This window comes from Podarcis vaucheri (assembly GCF_965113315.1).
Source record: "Podarcis vaucheri genome assembly, chromosome: 1".
In the NCBI taxonomy this organism is placed as follows: Eukaryota; Metazoa; Chordata; class Lepidosauria; order Squamata; family Lacertidae; genus Podarcis; species Podarcis vaucheri.
The window spans coordinates 117,320,221-117,338,694 of record NC_138759.1 but is presented as its reverse complement, the minus strand read 5'-3'; the positions used below and the strand labels follow the sequence as shown (position 1 = coordinate 117,338,694).

The 18,474-nt window shown below is 41.0% G+C and overlaps 1 protein-coding gene across 47 annotated transcripts in view; it reads right to left on the bottom strand.

Moving 5' to 3' along the window:
* TTN (titin) overlaps positions 1 to 18,474 on the bottom strand; it is a 290,940-nt gene that overhangs the window by 66,281 nt on the left and 206,185 nt on the right. For all 47 annotated transcript variants that reach the window (XM_082200344.1, XM_082200352.1, XM_082200383.1 and 44 more), the window contains 30 exons: positions 18,218 to 18,414; positions 17,820 to 18,125; positions 17,425 to 17,703; positions 16,216 to 16,515; positions 15,819 to 16,121; positions 15,344 to 15,718; positions 14,945 to 15,247; positions 13,661 to 13,960; positions 13,272 to 13,568; positions 12,895 to 13,179; positions 12,518 to 12,811; positions 11,498 to 11,797; positions 11,061 to 11,369; positions 9,993 to 10,183; positions 8,686 to 9,115; positions 8,057 to 8,365; positions 7,202 to 7,350; positions 7,081 to 7,110; positions 6,843 to 6,972; positions 6,428 to 6,727; positions 5,717 to 6,034; positions 4,836 to 5,132; positions 4,295 to 4,594; positions 3,049 to 3,363; positions 2,765 to 2,913; positions 2,164 to 2,314; positions 1,792 to 2,073; positions 811 to 1,113; positions 415 to 717; positions 28 to 309 (listed from right to left, as the gene is read on the bottom strand). In XM_082200344.1, coding sequence (XP_082056470.1) covers positions 28 to 309; positions 415 to 717; positions 811 to 1,113; positions 1,792 to 2,073; positions 2,164 to 2,314; positions 2,765 to 2,913; positions 3,049 to 3,363; positions 4,295 to 4,594; positions 4,836 to 5,132; positions 5,717 to 6,034; positions 6,428 to 6,727; positions 6,843 to 6,972; positions 7,081 to 7,110; positions 7,202 to 7,350; positions 8,057 to 8,365; positions 8,686 to 9,115; positions 9,993 to 10,183; positions 11,061 to 11,369; positions 11,498 to 11,797; positions 12,518 to 12,811; positions 12,895 to 13,179; positions 13,272 to 13,568; positions 13,661 to 13,960; positions 14,945 to 15,247; positions 15,344 to 15,718; positions 15,819 to 16,121; positions 16,216 to 16,515; positions 17,425 to 17,703; positions 17,820 to 18,125; positions 18,218 to 18,414 — 8,087 coding nt within the window. The remainder of the gene's footprint in view (positions 1 to 27; positions 310 to 414; positions 718 to 810; positions 1,114 to 1,791; positions 2,074 to 2,163; positions 2,315 to 2,764; positions 2,914 to 3,048; positions 3,364 to 4,294; positions 4,595 to 4,835; positions 5,133 to 5,716; positions 6,035 to 6,427; positions 6,728 to 6,842; positions 6,973 to 7,080; positions 7,111 to 7,201; positions 7,351 to 8,056; positions 8,366 to 8,685; positions 9,116 to 9,992; positions 10,184 to 11,060; positions 11,370 to 11,497; positions 11,798 to 12,517; positions 12,812 to 12,894; positions 13,180 to 13,271; positions 13,569 to 13,660; positions 13,961 to 14,944; positions 15,248 to 15,343; positions 15,719 to 15,818; positions 16,122 to 16,215; positions 16,516 to 17,424; positions 17,704 to 17,819; positions 18,126 to 18,217; positions 18,415 to 18,474) is intronic.

Sequence of the window (18,474 nt, the reverse complement as noted above, 5' to 3'; positions counted from 1 at the left end):
TTATTTTAGCACTATAGCAATACTTACCAACTACAGTAACTTGACAGAAACCTTTTCTTGTTCCCGAACTGTTTTCTACAATGACACAATATTTGCCTGAATCTTCACGGACAGATTTCAATATCCCCAAACAAAGAGTAACTGGCGTAGTCTGGATCTTTGTCCGTTTGTCTTCTTTCACAGAAATTTCATCTTTGAGCCAGGTAATCTTTGGTGCTGGTTTGCCTGAGTAACGGCCAGTCAGACTGAAAGCTTCTCCTACACGGACAGTGAGCTTCTCTCGGATATCAAGTTCAAGTTGTGGAGGAGCTAGAAGTATTATTCAAGAAAAGAAGATTCAGTGATATCTATAAAAACTCACAGATCACCCAATGCACATTTGGTTGGTTGGTTTGCTCCAGAATGGAAACTTACCAATTTCATCTTTGCATGTGATGGGTTTCGTAACAAATGATGGTTTGCCTTGTCCCACAATATTGCAAGCGCTCACGCGATACTCATAAGTGTCACCTTCTTTCAAATCTTCAACTGTGTATTTTCTGTCAAGCATTTTCTCTTTTGTAATTCTGGTAAATTTCTCTTTCCCAATAAGCCGGCTTTCCAAAACATACATGGTTATATCAGAGCCACCATTGTACTTAGGTGGGTTCCAGGTCAGTGTAACAGAATCCTTCGTTACTGCTTTGACTTCCAGATCCTCAGGTCTTTCTGGCACAGCTAGAAATAAACACATGCACCATGTTAGGTACTTTTTTCAAGGCAAATTTTCCTCATCAGTACTGGAAAAAAAAATAGACAATAAAGTCTTACTTATTGGGTCTCTGATTAAAATCTCTTTTGTTGTCTCCACAAATGGGCCCATGCCAATAATATTCTCAGGTGCAATTCGGAAGAAGTATGCTTTGCCCTCAATCAGCCCCTGAACTGTTGCATTCTGCCTGGTGACCGTATATGTCACTGGGGTCCAAGCCCTGTGGTCTGCTTCACGTTTTTCAATTACGTAGTTGGTGATAGCTGAGCCACCATCATCTTCAGGAGAAAACCACGTAAGTTTGCATGAGTCGTTGGTTAGGTTCTCAGTAAGGAATGGAATGCCAACTGGACCTGGAACATCTGTGAAGGAAAGAAATACAGTAGAATGGTTTTAAGACGAACATTTAGCATTTCTGTAATTGGAACCCAAATAATAACATAGATGCAATAACATATTTATAAAAACATATCTATATTTTTCTATAACCCCACCCACTCATATAATATACCAAGGCAGTGCACAAAAGAAAATACTATAAAACAATACTCGATTGGACTCGATGGCCCTTGTGGTCTCTTCCAACTCTATGATTCTATGAATACAAAGTAATCACAAGAATGACTGGCTCGTCTAAATAAAGGAAATTAAACAACTGAATAGGCCTGTCTGCATAAGAACATCTTCCAAGAGACGTCTGAAGGTTAACGGGGAGGATGTCCACTGATTCTCTGTTGGAAGAGTTTTCTGCAGTATGGGACTGATGACACACTAAGGGTTCTGAGACATTGGGAACAACTAACAGCCCTCCTTCAGATGATCTAAGTCATCAAAATGGGACAGAAGGGAGCAGACACTTCTTGTGGTATCTTGGACTCAAGTTGTTCAGGGCTTTGTACATGAACTTTCATCCTGATCCAGTAACCTATGGGTAGCCAGTGCAAATGCATCAACAAAAGTGTGACTTTCTGCCATTCATCCATCAGCCATCTGCCCTCAACAGCAGTCTAGCCATCAGCAAGTCAGCTTTCAGTGCTTACCTAGCACATCAACAATAATAGTCTTCTTTCTTTCTCCACCGGCATTTTTAGCGAGAAGAGTGTATAAGCCCTGATGGCTTCTCTTGCAGTTCTTTATGACCATAGAGGAACTAATTGCAGTTTCCTCGATTTTAGCCTCCTCTGGGAGAGCTCTCTCATCCCTGTTCCAGGTAATTGTTGGAGGTGGCTTTCCCGAGACATAAGCTATAATGCGGATCACTCCACCAGCATGGACAACGATTCTGTCCTTCACATGAGCATCAAGCATGAGATCAGGAGCAACTGTAGAAACAAACAATATATTTTATATTTAGTTTCTATTCTTTTACCCACACAAGAACAAAGAGAGGCTGTTTTTATCCTAAGACATACCTATTCTGTCCTTTATTTCAATGACTTCAGTGACATCTCCAGGCTCTCCAATACCAGCAGCATTTATTGCTCTGACTCTAAATCTGTAGAAACCTCCTTCTTTCAATCCTGCCAAAACAAACTTGGTCCCTCTTATTTCTTTATCTTTTGCCTGAAAACAAAAAGAAAATTTGTGTCTTTGGTGGAATCTACACACATGTTAAAGATACTGTGGAAATGCTTTTTCAAAAAAACGTTTCCAAAAATACATTGGATTTTGCATAGCTCACTGGCACCATCTAGTGTCACACTTGTATATTGCACTTTACAACACAAAACGTTTAATTTGCAGCTGTGTACCTGAGTCCTTTCATTCCTTCCTCCTGAACCTCCTTACTTCATGCCTCTCCCCACACCACATCACTTACCTCCCTCCCTTATCTTTCACTCATGATACCATTAAAAGCCACCTACGAGGAAGGGGAACAATGGGTTTTTGCTGCTTATAGCCACACAGATGAGTTGGTAGCCCTTTCAGTGATTCGGTATGTTCCTCAGTATGTTCAATTATGGAATCGACATAATGTTTCAAATAAATTTTCAATGGCAGAATTTCACCTACCTTTTCCCATTCTTCTTTCCCTTCTTCTTTAAATTCAACAAGGTAACCAGTGACTTTAGAACCACCATCTTTTAATGGAGGAGTCCATTCAAGGTCAACGGAAGATTTTGTCCAATCAGTAACTTTTGGAAATGGAGGACCAGGTGGAGCTGGGAAAAAAAATATTGCATCATTCTGTCACAAGACTGTGTATTTATTATTTCTCAAACATATACCATCTATACCATCTTTTAGTATATTTCCCCCTTTCACACCAAATAAATAAATAGATCTTGATTACTTACAGATTGGGTCTCTTGCAGTTATTGGATCAGACGGCATGCTTGGCGGTCCAACACCAGCAGCATTAATAGCATAGACGCGGAACTGGTAATCTGAACCTTCAATAAGGCCAGGTACTTTGTAAGAAACTCCCAATGTCATAGGTTTAATAGGATCACGGTTAACCCGTGTCCATCTCTTTCCAGTGGTCTCTTTACGCTCCAGCCAATAACCCGTCACAGGGGAGCCTCCATCATATTCTGGCTCCTCCCAGTTGACGGTCATTGAGTCATGTGTGACACTGCTGACCGTTGGTTTGTCACAAATTCCAGGAACAGCTAGGGAATAAAGTACACCAAGAGTAAAGCAAAGCTCCGGGGGCCACATAGACCGCTTATATATGGTATTTATGCTATAGCCTTCATCTGAAGTTTCCTTTCCCAGTCTTTCATTAGCCCCTACAGAGACAACCTTTGTGAAGTAATAGATAGGTAGCCGTGTTGGTCTGCCATAGTCAAAATAAAAAAAATCCTTCCAGTAGCACCTTAAAGACCAACTAAGTTAGTTCTTGGTATGAGCTTTCGTGTGCATGCACACTTCTTCAGATACCTATCTGAAGAAGTGTGCATGCACACGAAAGCTCATACCAAGAACTAACTTAGTTGGTCTTTAAGGTGCTACTGGAAGGAATTTTTTTATTTTGTGAAGTAAGTAGGGAAGGGCTATACAAAGTCCTCCTTTTTCTTTGTTATACGTAACTGTCAAGTCCTAGAATCCTGTGCTAGAGCCATGGCTGAGCATCTTCACCCTGAAAAGCCCTTTTTACAGTAGCTCTGCACCAAATGCCAGCATTTTGTATTTCTTGGAATAGCGGAGCTGATGAAGGGTTCCTTTGCCACAGCACTGTGCTTCATTGTGTCCAGCAGAGCACAAGATCACACTGATAATTGAACGTTTTATTATTTTATGGTGAAGAAAGGCAAAGATATGGTCTATACTGTGCTAAATACAATCTAAAATGTTATAAGTACAGATTCAATATTTAACATTTAAAACAGGTATAGTTTTAAGATGAAACAGAAAAAATAGCCATAAAAGATCTATTTCCGAAAAGCCTTCAAAAACTATTATAGACATTTTAGCCATCCAGAAGATTAAAAAAATAACAATTTTAACTTGGGGCTCTCATACTATCTAATCAGATTACTTATGTTCTGCTTTGCCAATAAATATAAGCGCAGGTGATATTTTAGAGAACTGTATGCTTACTGAATAGATTTCTGGCAGTTTCAGGTTCACTATCAAGAGGTTCCCCAACGCCATATTTATTCTGTGCCATGATGCGGAAGATGTATTCATGCCCTTCTAGTAGTTTGGGTACTGTGAAGATGCATTCTTTAGGTTCATTGGTAACATGGACCCAGGTCCTTCTGTTTGCTTCCCTTTTTTCAATAACATAGTTAGTTATCTTAGATCCACCATCATCTTTAGGAGGAAGCCAAGAAATTGTCATCTGATCGGCGGAAATAGATTCAAATTTAATGGGTCCTTCTGGTGGTCCAGGGCGACCTGAAAAATACATTTTATAAAGCATTAATTGTTGTCAAAGTTGAGTGTTATATTGTTGTGGTTGGCATCCAGCTATCTCGGGAGGAAATGGAAGAGTTTGCCTTCAGGGATGAAGTCAAATTATTGGAGAGTTACGGCGCCTGCTGTGGCTGCAGAGACTGATAACAGGAGAGACATGTTTTGAACATTATATAACAAACAGTAAATTAGGTTGCCAATGCCAAAATACATTGATATTTACCTAGCACATTCAGCCTCATCTCCTTTGAATCTGTTCCAAAGTTATTGACAGCAGTTATAGTGTACAAGCCTGTGTCTTTTCTACGAGATTGCTGTATCAGCAAAGTACAGGAATTTTCATCCACAATCTTGTTGACATGTTGGTCATATAGCACTGGCAATTTGTCATCAGGTTTCTTAGGATGAGCTTTGACCCAAGTCAATGTCGGGAAGGGGACGCCCTTTATTTTGGCTACAATCTTGATATCTGTCCCTTCTTCTGCCTCCATAAATTCTTTGAGTTCAATAGACGGAGGGCCTACAAACAAAAGCAAGCAAAAATTATTGAGCCACTATGAATACAGAAGTCAAAATGCTTTGCATTGCAGACACATGATGTCTGCAGCCCTGTGCGGGGCAGACTGTGGAAATGAACACAAGAGATTGATACTGGGTTGAATTAGGCCACAACTTCCTTCAATACAGATATGAGTAGGTTTGGCTATGGCAATGGACATGTATCCATCATCAGTCAACGCACGTGCTGGCTGATAAGAGACCCAATGGAGGATGACCCTGTGCTGTGCTGGGGAGTTGCCCCCAACATGGACCGGGTGCCACGACAGGGCATCATTGCAAGAGGCATATTGGCCTATCATGTGGGCTCTCAGACAGTCACTCCTCCTGGACCCCTTTAGCGGGGTACCTGTTCAATGTAGCTTTCAGCCCAATGTGAGGAGGGCATTGCCATGTGACCATCCCTTTGCCTGGCTGTGTGGGAAGATGGCAGATCCCCTGGGACTGGCCCACGGCCGCACTGTGTGACAAAAACACTGCTCCCCCGGAGCCCCAAGTGAGCGGATATTGGAAGTGCAATAATTACTAATGCTTTGCAGCACTTACATGTCTGATCTTTGACGACGACTGGCCCAACAGTAGCTGATGGTCTGCTTGGACCTGCTTCATTCACTGCTTTCACTCTGAATTCATATTCGTCACCTTCTTTAAGGTCTTCAACAGTAAACTTTGTTTCTTCCACATCCCGTCTATTGCACTGTCGCCAGGCTTCCTTCCCTTCACCACTACGGTCCCAGCGAAGGCACTCCACAGTATAATGTGTTACGGGAGCACCGCCGTCATTCTTTGGAGGTTTCCATGTCAAGCTTACCGTGTTCTTTGTTATAAGACCAATTTTGAGCTTGATAGGTGGGTCAGGAGGATCTGTGTGTTGTTTTTTTTAAAAAAGGAGCAAAGTAAAATGTAAGTACTGCCCTACAATAAAGTATCATTAGTAAAAACAAATGTCCCACTTTGCTACGCCCTTAAAGTATTTAAGTATTTATTTTCAGAGAACCTGCAATCCAATATCTGCTGAGGAATGATACTCCCCAAACCACTGAGATTGTTTCAGGATATTTAGTTGAGATTTTAAAAGTCAAATTTAAAACTTTTTAATTTTCTTAACGGTGGCTACTGAGTCTTTCATATGTTTTATGTGTTTAATATGCCCGGATTGCCAATGTTTTATGGAAGGTTTTCTTACTTTTTTATGATTTTCTTGTCTAAATTTTGCCAACAAAGGCTGAATGAATGTCCCATTTTGATTTAACTTACGGATTGGATCCCTCGCTGTGGTCCTTTGGATTGTATCTGCTGGGGGTCCAACACCAAAGCGGTTTTCTGCACGTACTCTGAAGAAGTATTGTTGCCCAGCTATGAGATCAGGAATAACCAATGATGTGCCAGCACAGTTGGGATTAACTTTTGTCCATGCTTTTCCTTCAACAGTTCTTTTCTCAATAATATAGTTTCTGATTCTGTCTCCACCATCATTGTCTGGCATTTTCCATGAAAGTTTACAGCTGCATCTTGTTATGTCACTTACTTTCAGGTCTTTTGGTGGCCCTGGAACATCTATTTCATCATGAAAACAGATTGGAAAAATCATTATATGGGGTTTTACAGTATATGAACTTTTGTATCACAAAAATTTGTGAAACGGTGCAATATTAAGATTGATTAGTCTTACCTAGGACATTCACCCTGACATTTACAGTTTTCTGTCCTGCTTTATTCTTTGCTGTAATACTGTATTTTCCAGAATGACCTCTGTTACATGTAGGGATAGTAATCACTGATGTGGTATCAGTTGATTCCACCTGCACAAACCAAAATAAACTTACTTAGCAATAATAATTAAAAAAGGACTTGAAAAATGCAAATATTAGAAGCAAAATAAGCGAATTCAAATATAAGCTATTTTTTACCGTGGCATCTTCAGGTATGTTATGTCCATCCTTTAAACAAAGAAGAAATAGTAAATACACACACACACACACAATGCTTTAGCTTGAAGTTCTTAACAGTTTACTTTGTTTTGTCACTGACCTTTACAGCTTTCTTTGCATCTCCTTCAAATTCCCAAGTTACTTTGGGAACAGGACGTCCCTTAATAACTGCTGGAATTCTGATTGTTGTACCAGTACGGCAAGAGAGTAGGTCTTGTGCTCCGATATCAAGAAATATTTCTGGCTCCTCTGCAAAATACAAGTAATATATCATATAAATAATATAGTCAGAAGTCATCTACATAAGTTCTCTAATAGGGTAAACTTATGCATGTACAGTAGACTCAGTAGTAAGTCTTGCTGACATTGATGGATCTTTCTTCCGGGTAAATGGGTAGGCTTGAAGCCTCAGTTGTGTATTATTCTCTTGATGATAAACAAAGATATCAAGATATATACTTGTTTGAAATGTATACTGCCCTTTAGCAGAGCTTTACAAAAACATGACAACATATAACACCAAACTATAATAAATTAGAACAACGCATGAAACACCCTAGTAAAAAAAACAAAAACAAAACCCTTGCTGGCCCCAAATCCATAACAATGTTGGTGTCAGGTGGGCTTTCCGAGGTGAGAATTCTATGAATTGGTGCCACCACTGAGAAGGATCTCTCTTTGATCACTATCTGCCTTAACTCATATGGCAGGGACACTTTGAGAAGAGTTCCTTCTCAAATGTATGCAGAATAATCTAGCTCCAGCTTCTATTGCTATCAGATTGATGTTGGGATTTCCCTTGTACCCATAACACCCCCCAATAAGTTTCCTTTACTCTTGAAAACTCTAACGTTTCAAGGAATGGACAGCCATTCCTGCATTTCAGTTTTCAAATCCTTTGATTTTTCTATGTCTACACGTTCGAGTGGAAAGAATTATTTCCAACAATCCTTACCTTGAACTTCCTTGCATGGTATTTCTGCAGTGCAAAGACTTGGCTCAGATTCCCCTGCAGCATTTACAGCCTTTACTCTGAATCTGTACTTTCTGAGCTCTTTCAGATTGGGTACAACACAATCGCAGGTAGGGAACAGCTTGTCCGGTTCGTTCACACTCTTCCAATCTAAACTACCTTCTTCTTGCATTTCGACGATATATCCTTTAATAGGACTGCCACCATCTTTTTGTGGAGGTTTCCATGCAAGAGATATAGTTGAGTTGGTTCTGTCTTTGACATCTGGGCATGATGGTGCTCCAGGAGGATCTATTGAGAAAATGCAAAATGTACTGCCATGAGGACTATGCCTCCCTTGTTCCATTGCACAACACCCCTTCAATGAAGTGAATGGAAAGTCTATCAACTATACAGTATTTCATTGCACAAAATTAGGAACATTTGCTATTTATCATGATAATAGGCACTTATAAAATGAAGGCTAACTCATTAAAAATATTTGACTTCAAATGCAGAGCTCTTGCACTGAAATCACAGAACCTCTATCAAATCAGGTTCAGGACAAATTGAACAAAAATTACAAAGTTGGCATTTTGTGTTACTTATTGCTTCCTTGTCTTTTTACTTACAGATTGGATCTGCAGCTTCATAAAGATCTGATGGCTCACTGGGAGGGCCAATTCCAGCAATATTCACAGCCATAGCTCGGAACTGGTATTTCACACCTTCAATCAAACGCAGCACATTGTATTCCAGTCCTTTCACTGCTGGTTTTGTCACTGGAGCTCTGTTGACACGCGACCAGTAGACACCTCCTTCTTCTTTCTTTTCCAGCCAATAGCCAGTAATTGGAGTTCCACCATTGTCTAGTGGAGGTGTCCATGTTACCAGCATTGATGACCTGGTGTGTTCTGTAACCTTTGGTTTTCCAGGGGGTCCAGGGAGACCATAAGGATCCTTAATAACTACCTTTTCGGAAAGGCATTCGTCACTTGTCCCAAACCTGTTAACGGCCCTCACTCTAAATTGATATTGTCCATTTGTTGCCAGTTTATAGACCTGAAAAGTAAAAGAAACATGATACATTATTATTTTTTAAAATCAGTTTCATATCAATTCCCTGTGTTGTTTCCAGGACTTTAAACAAAGAATAGCCAAAGGTCACCTCACAAAGGAGGTCAGTGGTATGGAAAACAAGACTTAAAAAGAAAGGATGAAGTAATTGGGTTTGTTTAACTTGGTGGGGAGATGTCTGAAGGGGGGCATGTCAACATATTACAAATACCTGAGGAGATGTCATACAGAGGGCATAAACATCTAGATCTCATAAGCTAAAGGAGGGCACGTTTCAGTTGAACATTAGGAGAAACCTTCTTCTTCTTCTTAAAAGCTTGACAATGGAGTCAATGAACATTGGGTTCTTCTTCACTGGAGGTCTTAAGCAGAATCTAAACAGTCATCTGTTGGGAGTGCCCAGGTTCTCATTTTCCTGCACTGAGCAAGGGATTTGACTAGGCAGACCCCTCAAACTCAAAAAGGACCCATCCAACTGTTTGATCCTATGATATGTGTAAAACCAATTCTCAGAACTAGTTTTAGTGTATTTTGGATGTTTTCCATGCAGTTAGATGCCATCATATGGACATCTTAAAACAGTTCTTGAAAAAACCACCTGCTTGTTGCTCCGATGCTTAACAACTCTATACATCATTGGCATATCTGCACCAACTGCTACTAACCCGACTCTGAAGGGAGCGAAGTACCATTCAATACAGAGTATAGGAATACCTATTTTGGCATTAAATGGAAGGCAGACGTAAAAATAGGAAATCTGGAAGATGAACAGTGTTAACATTCAGCTCAACAATTTTATAAATGGTCATTTTTCATTTAAAGACTATTCCTTTCGCCTATGAAATCAAGATTGAAGCATTACCCCAAATCGTCTATCCACAACAGTGCTGGATACTTCCTCCCAGTCAGACTTCTTTTTGCTCGCATCACGCTTCTCAATAATGTAGTGTGTAATCTCACTGCCACCATTATCGAGTGGGGCATCCCAAGTCAAACAGCAAGATTCAGCTTTAATATCTGATACGGTGAGATTTCTCGGTGGAGAAGGACGATCTAAATAAAACCAATTTAGTATTGTGTTATGGTAGTGTCAGGGCTGCCTCAGGTCTCAGCTCACAAAAGACCAACGCCAAGCTCTTCTTATATACAGGGATGTTTATTGCAGTTCATTATTGGTTCCACAACCGAGGCGTGCAGCCCCGCGTCTCTTTCTCCTAGACATTAGAAGTCCCCTCTGAATCGGTCCCTCCCCTACACCTGTTTAATAAGCTAACGCTGCTCCACCTCTTTCTCTCTTTCCTTTTCCGCAGGGTCTTTCTGCCCATCGGGGTTCCTCCCCTCCTGCTTTCTCCTGAAGCGGAGTCTCCAGACTGCTCCTGCCCCCTCCTGCGGGCTTTGGGTCCTGGCCCCTCCTCCTCCGGGCTCCCTGTTCTCCCACGCGCCTCCTCATTTGAACTTGGCGCGCGCGCCCAACTTCTGACCTTCCTTTTGACAGTTATGCTACTCTCCTCACTGCCTTCCTCCCCTTCTGGGAGAACGGCTTGCTCTGATCCCTCCCCTTTCTCTGTCGCCGGAGCTGCTCCCTCTGACACACTGGAACCTCCCCCTCCCTCGCTGCGCTCTGGTGGGGAGGCTGGCCCTGATTCCCAGCTGCCGCTTTGGGGTCCCCTGCTGGCCCCCCGCTCCTGACACTTTCCCCCTGGGGCTCCCCTTGCCCTTACCACAGGCGCCCCTTTCTGGGAATCCTCTGATTCGCTGGAGAGACTCATGGAATCCCCTGCGTCATTTCTATCCTCTTCCTCGCTCTCCTGGGATTCCTCTCCATCGCTCTCCATTTCCTGCCTTCCCTGTGCCTCTGTCCCTGTACCCCTGACAGGTAGAAATAAAGTAAGAAAACTTTGGCCGTTTAAGCAAGAAGCTAGATACATACCAAATACTTCAACGTGAACATTGCGGTATGCGGTGCCAAGACGATTAGAAGCTGAAACCGTGTAAGTGCCTTTATCATTCCTAACAGCTGCAGGCATGCTGAGTTCAGTTTTCGCCTCTGTTCTACTTGTTTCCTTTTTGGTGATCTTAAGGGCATCTGATGTTTTATCAATAACAACGTCATCTTTAGACCATTCAATCTTTGGCATTGGAAGACCTGTCACGTCTGCTGGAATGTTGACTGGCTGCCCTGCCATAACTTTGATAGTATCTCCTCTAACAGATAGGCGCAATGTCACTGTGGGAGGTTCTGAAAAAAGAAAATGAATGCAAAAGTGATTAACCATGTAATTCTCAAAAATACAGTGAGGCGTCTAGCAGACACCAAATGTTCACATCTATAGGTAAAGTGTACACATTTATATTAAAGAGCCTCACCTTCATCATCCTGTACGACTACATTGAGGGGCAGTGATGGTTCACTTTCTCCAATCTCGTTGACAGCCTTGACTCGGAACTCATACATATGCAGCTCAGCAAGATTGTCCACAAGAAGGGATGTAGTTGGACAGAGTCTCTTATTGACTCTTTCGAATTCATTTGAGTCATGTCTTCTTTTGTCAACAATGTAGCCGATGATGGGGCTTCCACCATCATTACGGGGAGGCTTCCAGTCAAGTGTAACAGAGTTTTTTGTTCTCTCTGTGTACATGAACCTCTCAGGAGCAGTTGGAGGACCTGTTGTGGCAAGAATGAAAAATGATAAGTTAAATTTGAAAAATAAACCCTTGTTTTTTCACGTCACGTTTACTGTGCAGCAGTTTCACCAGCAAACAAGGTAAAAATACATCATTTTATTTATTTCGGTTTATATTCCCCTGCCTCCAAGGCTAGGGACATGCAACATGCTATTTAAAGAGGAGGGAAGCTCTGCAGATGTTTACTGAAACCCACCTCTCCATCCTCAGTTTAAAACTATCATTAAATACTAAATTAAACGGGGCAATGTTATACTAACTCCAAAATTCATTGGTGCGACTCCAGTGAATTGCTGGAAGTGGGAAAGAGGTGTGTGGAGAAATTGGATTTTGTAAATCTAGAGCAGCTACAGAAAAGTTTTACATCAGAGCATCTTTGCATGCAACATTTTGCCCTTGTAGGATTATTTTCTTTTTTTAAAAAAAAGTATTTTCACACAGGAATGAACATGGGCAGCACTAGGTTTTCAGTTATCCTGACTCTAGAAAAGTTCTCTTTCAAGAAACTGACAGGTTCTGGGTTCAACTGCAAGAATGCGCACGCACGCACGCACACACACACACACACACGAAGGAGTGTTGTGATTATAAAGGATATAAATATATATTTTGAATGGTGTTAAAAAAGTTGAAATTACGGGAGGGGGATCCTCTGTTCCCAAGTGTTCTGATGCTTTTTTATCAATACAAGAAGTTTTACCTTTGGGGTCAACAGCAAGGAGAGGTCCCAGTTCAACAGGTGGTCCACAGCCAAACTTGTTCTTGGCGAAGACACGGAACTTATATTCTTGTCCTTCAACAAGACCTGTTATATCACACTTAGATCTGTCTGTATCTACGGCTAGTCTCCATGTATGCATTTTGGCATCTTTCCTCTCTACAAGGAAACCTATGATCTCACTTCCTCCGTCATCTTTGGGATCATCCCAGTTAAGTAGACACATCTTTCTATTTACCACCACAGGATGCAAGTCAGTAACCGGTCCAGGAACATCTGGAAAAGGAGACATGAGATGTAATTAAGGAAGGCCAAATACTTAATATATTCATCGTTTCACTCTATGTAGCATTTCTTACCAAATATTTCTGCTCTGGTTGCAGCAAATTTAGAACCACTTTCGTTAGTGGCAGTAATCACGTATCTTCCGTGGTCTTTTCTGAGTGCATTTTTGATAAACAGCTCAGATGAAGTGCCAACATTTTCAATCACAACTCGCTCTTTGTCAACATCTGCATCCTCTAAAGTCCACACAATTGTAGGGGTAGGTCGTCCAGTAACAACAGCAGGGAGTTTAAGAGCTTGACCTGCCAATATCTGAACTCCTGCCCTGACAGAAATATCAAATTCAACAGTGGGAGGCTCTGTATAAGGAAAAAGAGAGAGAATTAATTAATTTACAATCCCACAAACTATTTCACGTTAGATTTCATTTTAAATTACACAATCACAGTACCTTGAGGCTCTGCAACTGTTACAGGCTCTGTTTCTCCAGGAGGTCCTTCCCCAGCAACATTAAGGGCGGTAATACGAAGTTTGTAATCTGCACCTTCTCTAATTCCTTTAACTATATAGCTCCGAACCTTAATAGGTCTTTCTGTGCAGCGAGACCATTCATTTGAGCCGACAAAATTCTTGTAAACATGGTAGCCAGTGATTTCACTACCCCCATTGTATAGCGGAGCGTCCCATTCAACGTCAATAGATGTTGAGCTTGTATCAACAATTCTTGGAACAGGTGGGCCAGGAGGCACTAAAAGAAAAAAATACATATAAAGAGAGATTAATAAACTGAAAACTTCCCTTTTCAAACTAAGGGATAATATTCTCTATCTAACAACTTACATATTGGGTCTTGTGCAGTTTTAGGATCTGAAGGGGGACTGAATTTGCCAAGGCCAGCTGCATTTTCAGCACAAACTCTAAAAACGTAAGTTAGACCTTCTAAAAGTCCTTCAACTCTAGTTTCCAGGGCATTCACACGCTCTTTGTTCACACGGGCCCAGTGGGTTCCATTGATTTCACGCTTTTCAATCCAGTATCCCAAAATGGGGCTACCATTGTCTTTAGGCTCATTCCACTTAACCAACAGACTACTGCTAGTTGGATCCTCTACTAGAGGTTTATCAGGTGCATCAGGAGGACCTATAAAAAGAGGATATGCAAATGTTAGTGGAGCTTACCAAATCATACAGAAATTTAATTTGTTTAATGCCTCTAATTTTCTCCTCCACCATATCTTTACTTGGAGGCTTCAGTTGCAATATGCAGCCCGATCTTGTTCACAGTTACTTGAAATGAAGTCCCATGATTTCAGCTGTACTTACTCCCAGGTAAATGTGACTAGGATTGCAGCCTGAGAGCTACTAAATTAGCTGTTACATGTATTTTTCTTTACTACACAAAGGGGGCAAACTGGGATGAAAAATGGGGGCAGGGTCAGTTAGCTTGGTTCTCCCAGCATGCCTTTAAGTGAATTCAGAACCCCTTGTGAGTAGTAAAGTTTAGCTTGGTCCCTGGAAAGCCACATCCCAATAAAACGAAACTGCCTTCATGATATGTAAATATTATCTCTGTGTTATACCCTAAATGTGTAGATGTGCATGCTTGAAACTTGTAGAGAGTGTGGGTGGGTTTTGTGTATATGGAAAGACTTAAAGAAAATGTGTGTTTTTCACAGTTCTTTTTCCGTTTTTTATGTACGAATTCATCTGCAATTTATTTTACTGGTGGATTATTTAAGCATTTGCTTTTGTCAATGATGATATTACCAGCTCAGTGTACCCATATATCTCAAGGATTTATTATTTGTAATTACCACCCACTTCACACACTTTAAGACACAAGGAGAGAACAGAATAGAAAAGTCTGATATGGCAAGTTTTACAGTCAACTAGCATGGATTGTCTTAGCCTTTTCTTTTTCTTTTTAGGATGTTGCACTCAGATGCAACAATCAGCAAATGTAATTTAGCCATTTCCTTCTGCAAGGTTTTTTCTGCTGGGTTATTATAGAATTAAAGTTTTAATGTTAAAGTACAATATGAGTGTAAGGTAATGATGATGATGATGGCAGTGCCTTTTGGGAAAAATGAATGAAGCACATATTTAGATAGAGTACAAGACTTACTGAATGGATCTTGAGCTACAACAGGTTTTGAAAGACATGGAGGTCCAGCTCCTACTCTGTTCTCAGCTTTCACACGGAATATGTATTCCTTTCCTTCAATAAGTTTGGGCACATTATATTTGCAATGCCTAAGTGTTGAAGTAACGGTAACCCAGCCAATGTCGGATTTTGTGTTGTCTTTCTTTTCAAGGACGTAGTTCAATATTTCACTTCCGCCATCATCAAGAGGAGGCTCCCACTTGCAAGTGATGCTATTTTTACGAACCTCCTCAAAAACAAAGTTGACCGGTGGTCCAGGTGTATCTGTTTTGAAAACAAAAATAATGAGACCACTTTGCACATATCACTTCAAACATTTTGAAGAAAATGTATCACACACCATTATGTATAAGGGCATACCTAACACATTGACTTCACATGAAGCTTTTGCAACCCCGTGATCGTTTTCAACTCGAATAGTATATGTGCCATGGTCTGGTCTGATTGAATCCCGAACGACCAGTACAGAATCTCCTTGTCTGTGGTTGTCAATGCTCAAACGCTCGGGCAGGGACAAGTGGAAAGGCTCATCTTCTTCAACTTCACCTTTCTTCTTCCTAGTAACCTTGGTAACTCTCTTCTTAATTTCTGTTGGCTTAACAACTTCATCATTCCATAACCAATCAATAGTTGGGTAAGGTGACCCTGAAATGTGTGCTTCAAGTGCAATCTCAGAACCTTGCTTCACCTCAAGGCCAGCCTGCAGATTAGCACCGAGGAAAACTTTTGGAGCCTCTGTAACCATAAAAATATTGTTTTGTTCATATTTGATACTGTAGCATACAGCAGAATTTGAACACTTGCTAAAAATGAATAGGTAGTTTGCAAAACATACCAACGGGATCCACTGCTTTCACCAGAGGAGTGACATTAGAAGGTCCACTGACACCGGCAGCATTCTCTGCACGGACACGGAACTGATATTCTTTGCCTTCCTCAAGACCTTTCACAGGAGAAGTCAAAAGAGGAACCAAAAAGTCATTGCATCTTTCCCACTTCTCTCCTCCTTTAACTAACTTTTCCAAAATGTAGCCCATAATCTTGGTTCCTCCATCATACAATGGTGGTTTCCACGTGAGTGTTATTGACTTCGATGTTGGATTGTGAACCTCAAGGTCAATAGGTGGATCTGGACGCTCTGCATATTGAAAATTAAAAAGAAAATGGATAAATAGAAGGCACAGAGAAACCATTTGCCTTTTTCAGTCTTGATGATCATAAAAAAAACTTACGCTTTGGATCTTCTGCAATCACTGGATTCCTCAGTTCAATGTATTCACCTCCTCCGACTTTATTAACAGCTTTAACGCGGAAGTAGTATTCACCATTTTGTATGAGATCCTTCACATTCCATGCCAATTTGTTCTCACCAGACATCACTGGTATGTATGTTCTCCTACCAGCTTCTCTTCGCTCCAGCACATAATGTAAAATTGGAGTGTTGCCATCAAATTCTGGAGGTTCCCAGGTCACTTTACATGAATTTTTAGTTACTTCACTTGCCTTAATACTATTGCATGGTCCAGGCACACCTAATTGAAGAACAATAGGTACACATGTAGCATTTAATAAAGTAAATTGGTTTGAAAACTGTATTAAAAGAATATATATACTCGTGCGCACTAATCATATGGATTATAAACATTTATATATATAATTTACAATTCCTCAGGTTGACCTATCTCCCTATTTAGACACACGGAGATATCAGCGTTGGCTCACATTACATGTATCAATAAAGCAGCTAAGTATCAATATGTGTCACTAAAGCAGGCTTTATTGTATCAATAATGTATCAATAAAATATTGTATCAACATGTATCAATAAAGCAGGCGTCAGGGAATCAGCTTCTTCCCCCTGGCAGTAGATAAGCAAAACAATGGAAAACTGTCTTACCAGTTAGAAACTAATAATCACAGTGATAGAACAAAGAACCCATCTCCTAGGAATGGCAGTGCTCCCAATTAAGGATCCCACCCCCTTATGTCCCTATTAATCTATGTCACTTCTACGTCTTGTAATCTGAGTTTGTACTCTCTGTGCTTTGTGTGCTTTCTGTTCTACAGCTTTCTGCTCTTCTCAACCTTGGGGAGGGCAGTGGGGGAATGCTGTCCAACGACTGTGAATCTGTTAACTCTCTCTCTTCCAGTGTTTCTTCTCCTAGCTGTTCCCTATCCAGTATTTCCCAGCTTCTGCCTTCTGAACTGTGCCCCTCTGCAAACCACTGTTCCAAATCTATACTTTCCTCCTGCTCCTAGGAAGATTCAGGATCCGGATGCAGAGGAGGGGGATGGGGAAGCGGAGGGGGAGGCTCCCAACCTTTCTCCTCAGTGCAGCCCTCCTCAGCACAGTCCTTGACACTAAGAGCTGAGCATCTTGTCACCCATTCACCATTATGAGTCTAATTCACATAATTGCCGGTATAAGAAAAATAAATTACCTATTACTTTGACATTGATTGTACCAGTTGTTGAACCCAATTTATTCTCCAAGGTAATAGTGTAAACGCCAGCATCAGCATGGACTGCATTTGTTACTTCCAGCAAGGCAGAGATGTGGTCGCTCTTCATTGTTGTTCGGTCACCGGCTTTCAATTCCTTCCCACTCTTATGCCAAGCAATAGTTGGAGTTGGAACAGCTCTGAAGGGCACAGGGATACTTAACTTTTCACCTTCAACCACAACGAGGTCCGTAGTCTTTATATCAACAGTTGGATTACCTGTTGTTTTTTTAAAAAACAAACAAACACAGAAAAAATAATTTCAATTAGTGTACCAAAGCAATTTCACAATTTATAATTTCTTTCATGACTGTTTCGAAAACAACTATGCTTACAATCTGGATCTTTGGCGACAACGTTTTCTGATATGTCTGATGGCTCACTAGCCCCTATAGCGTTGACAGCTCTGACCCTGAGAATATATTCCTTGTCAGGGACAACGCCTTCTTCTGCTTTGTATTTCAAATCTTTGACTGGTCGAGAATTTATTCTCATCCATTTTTCAGTTCCTGCTTCACAGAGTTCTATATTGTATCCGATTATAGGACTGCCGCCATTTTTCTCTGGGGGTTTCCACGCAATCGAAATGTGTTTTCTTCCTGCGTCTGTCACGTGTAAGTCCAGAGGAGGTGAAGGAGGGCCTGCAGGAATACATAAGTAATGTTATTTTCTGCTGTTCTATTTGGCACAACACATATTTCATTGATTATAATTTCCAATGTTCGTAACTCACTTGTTGGATCTTCAATTGCCAAGATGTCAGTTGGTTCGCTAGGGTGACCACAGCCGGCTTCATTTTCAGCACGAACCTGGAACTGCACCTCTGTACCTTCTATCACATCCGTCACTCTGAAATTGCAGTCAGGGCCTGATGTTCTGCCAGCTTTCACCCAGCGCGTGCCAAGCTTCTCTTTCTTTTCAATAACATATCTGTGTGAAGAACAGATGTTTATAAGGTGCATGAATCTGTACAATTCAAACAACAACAAC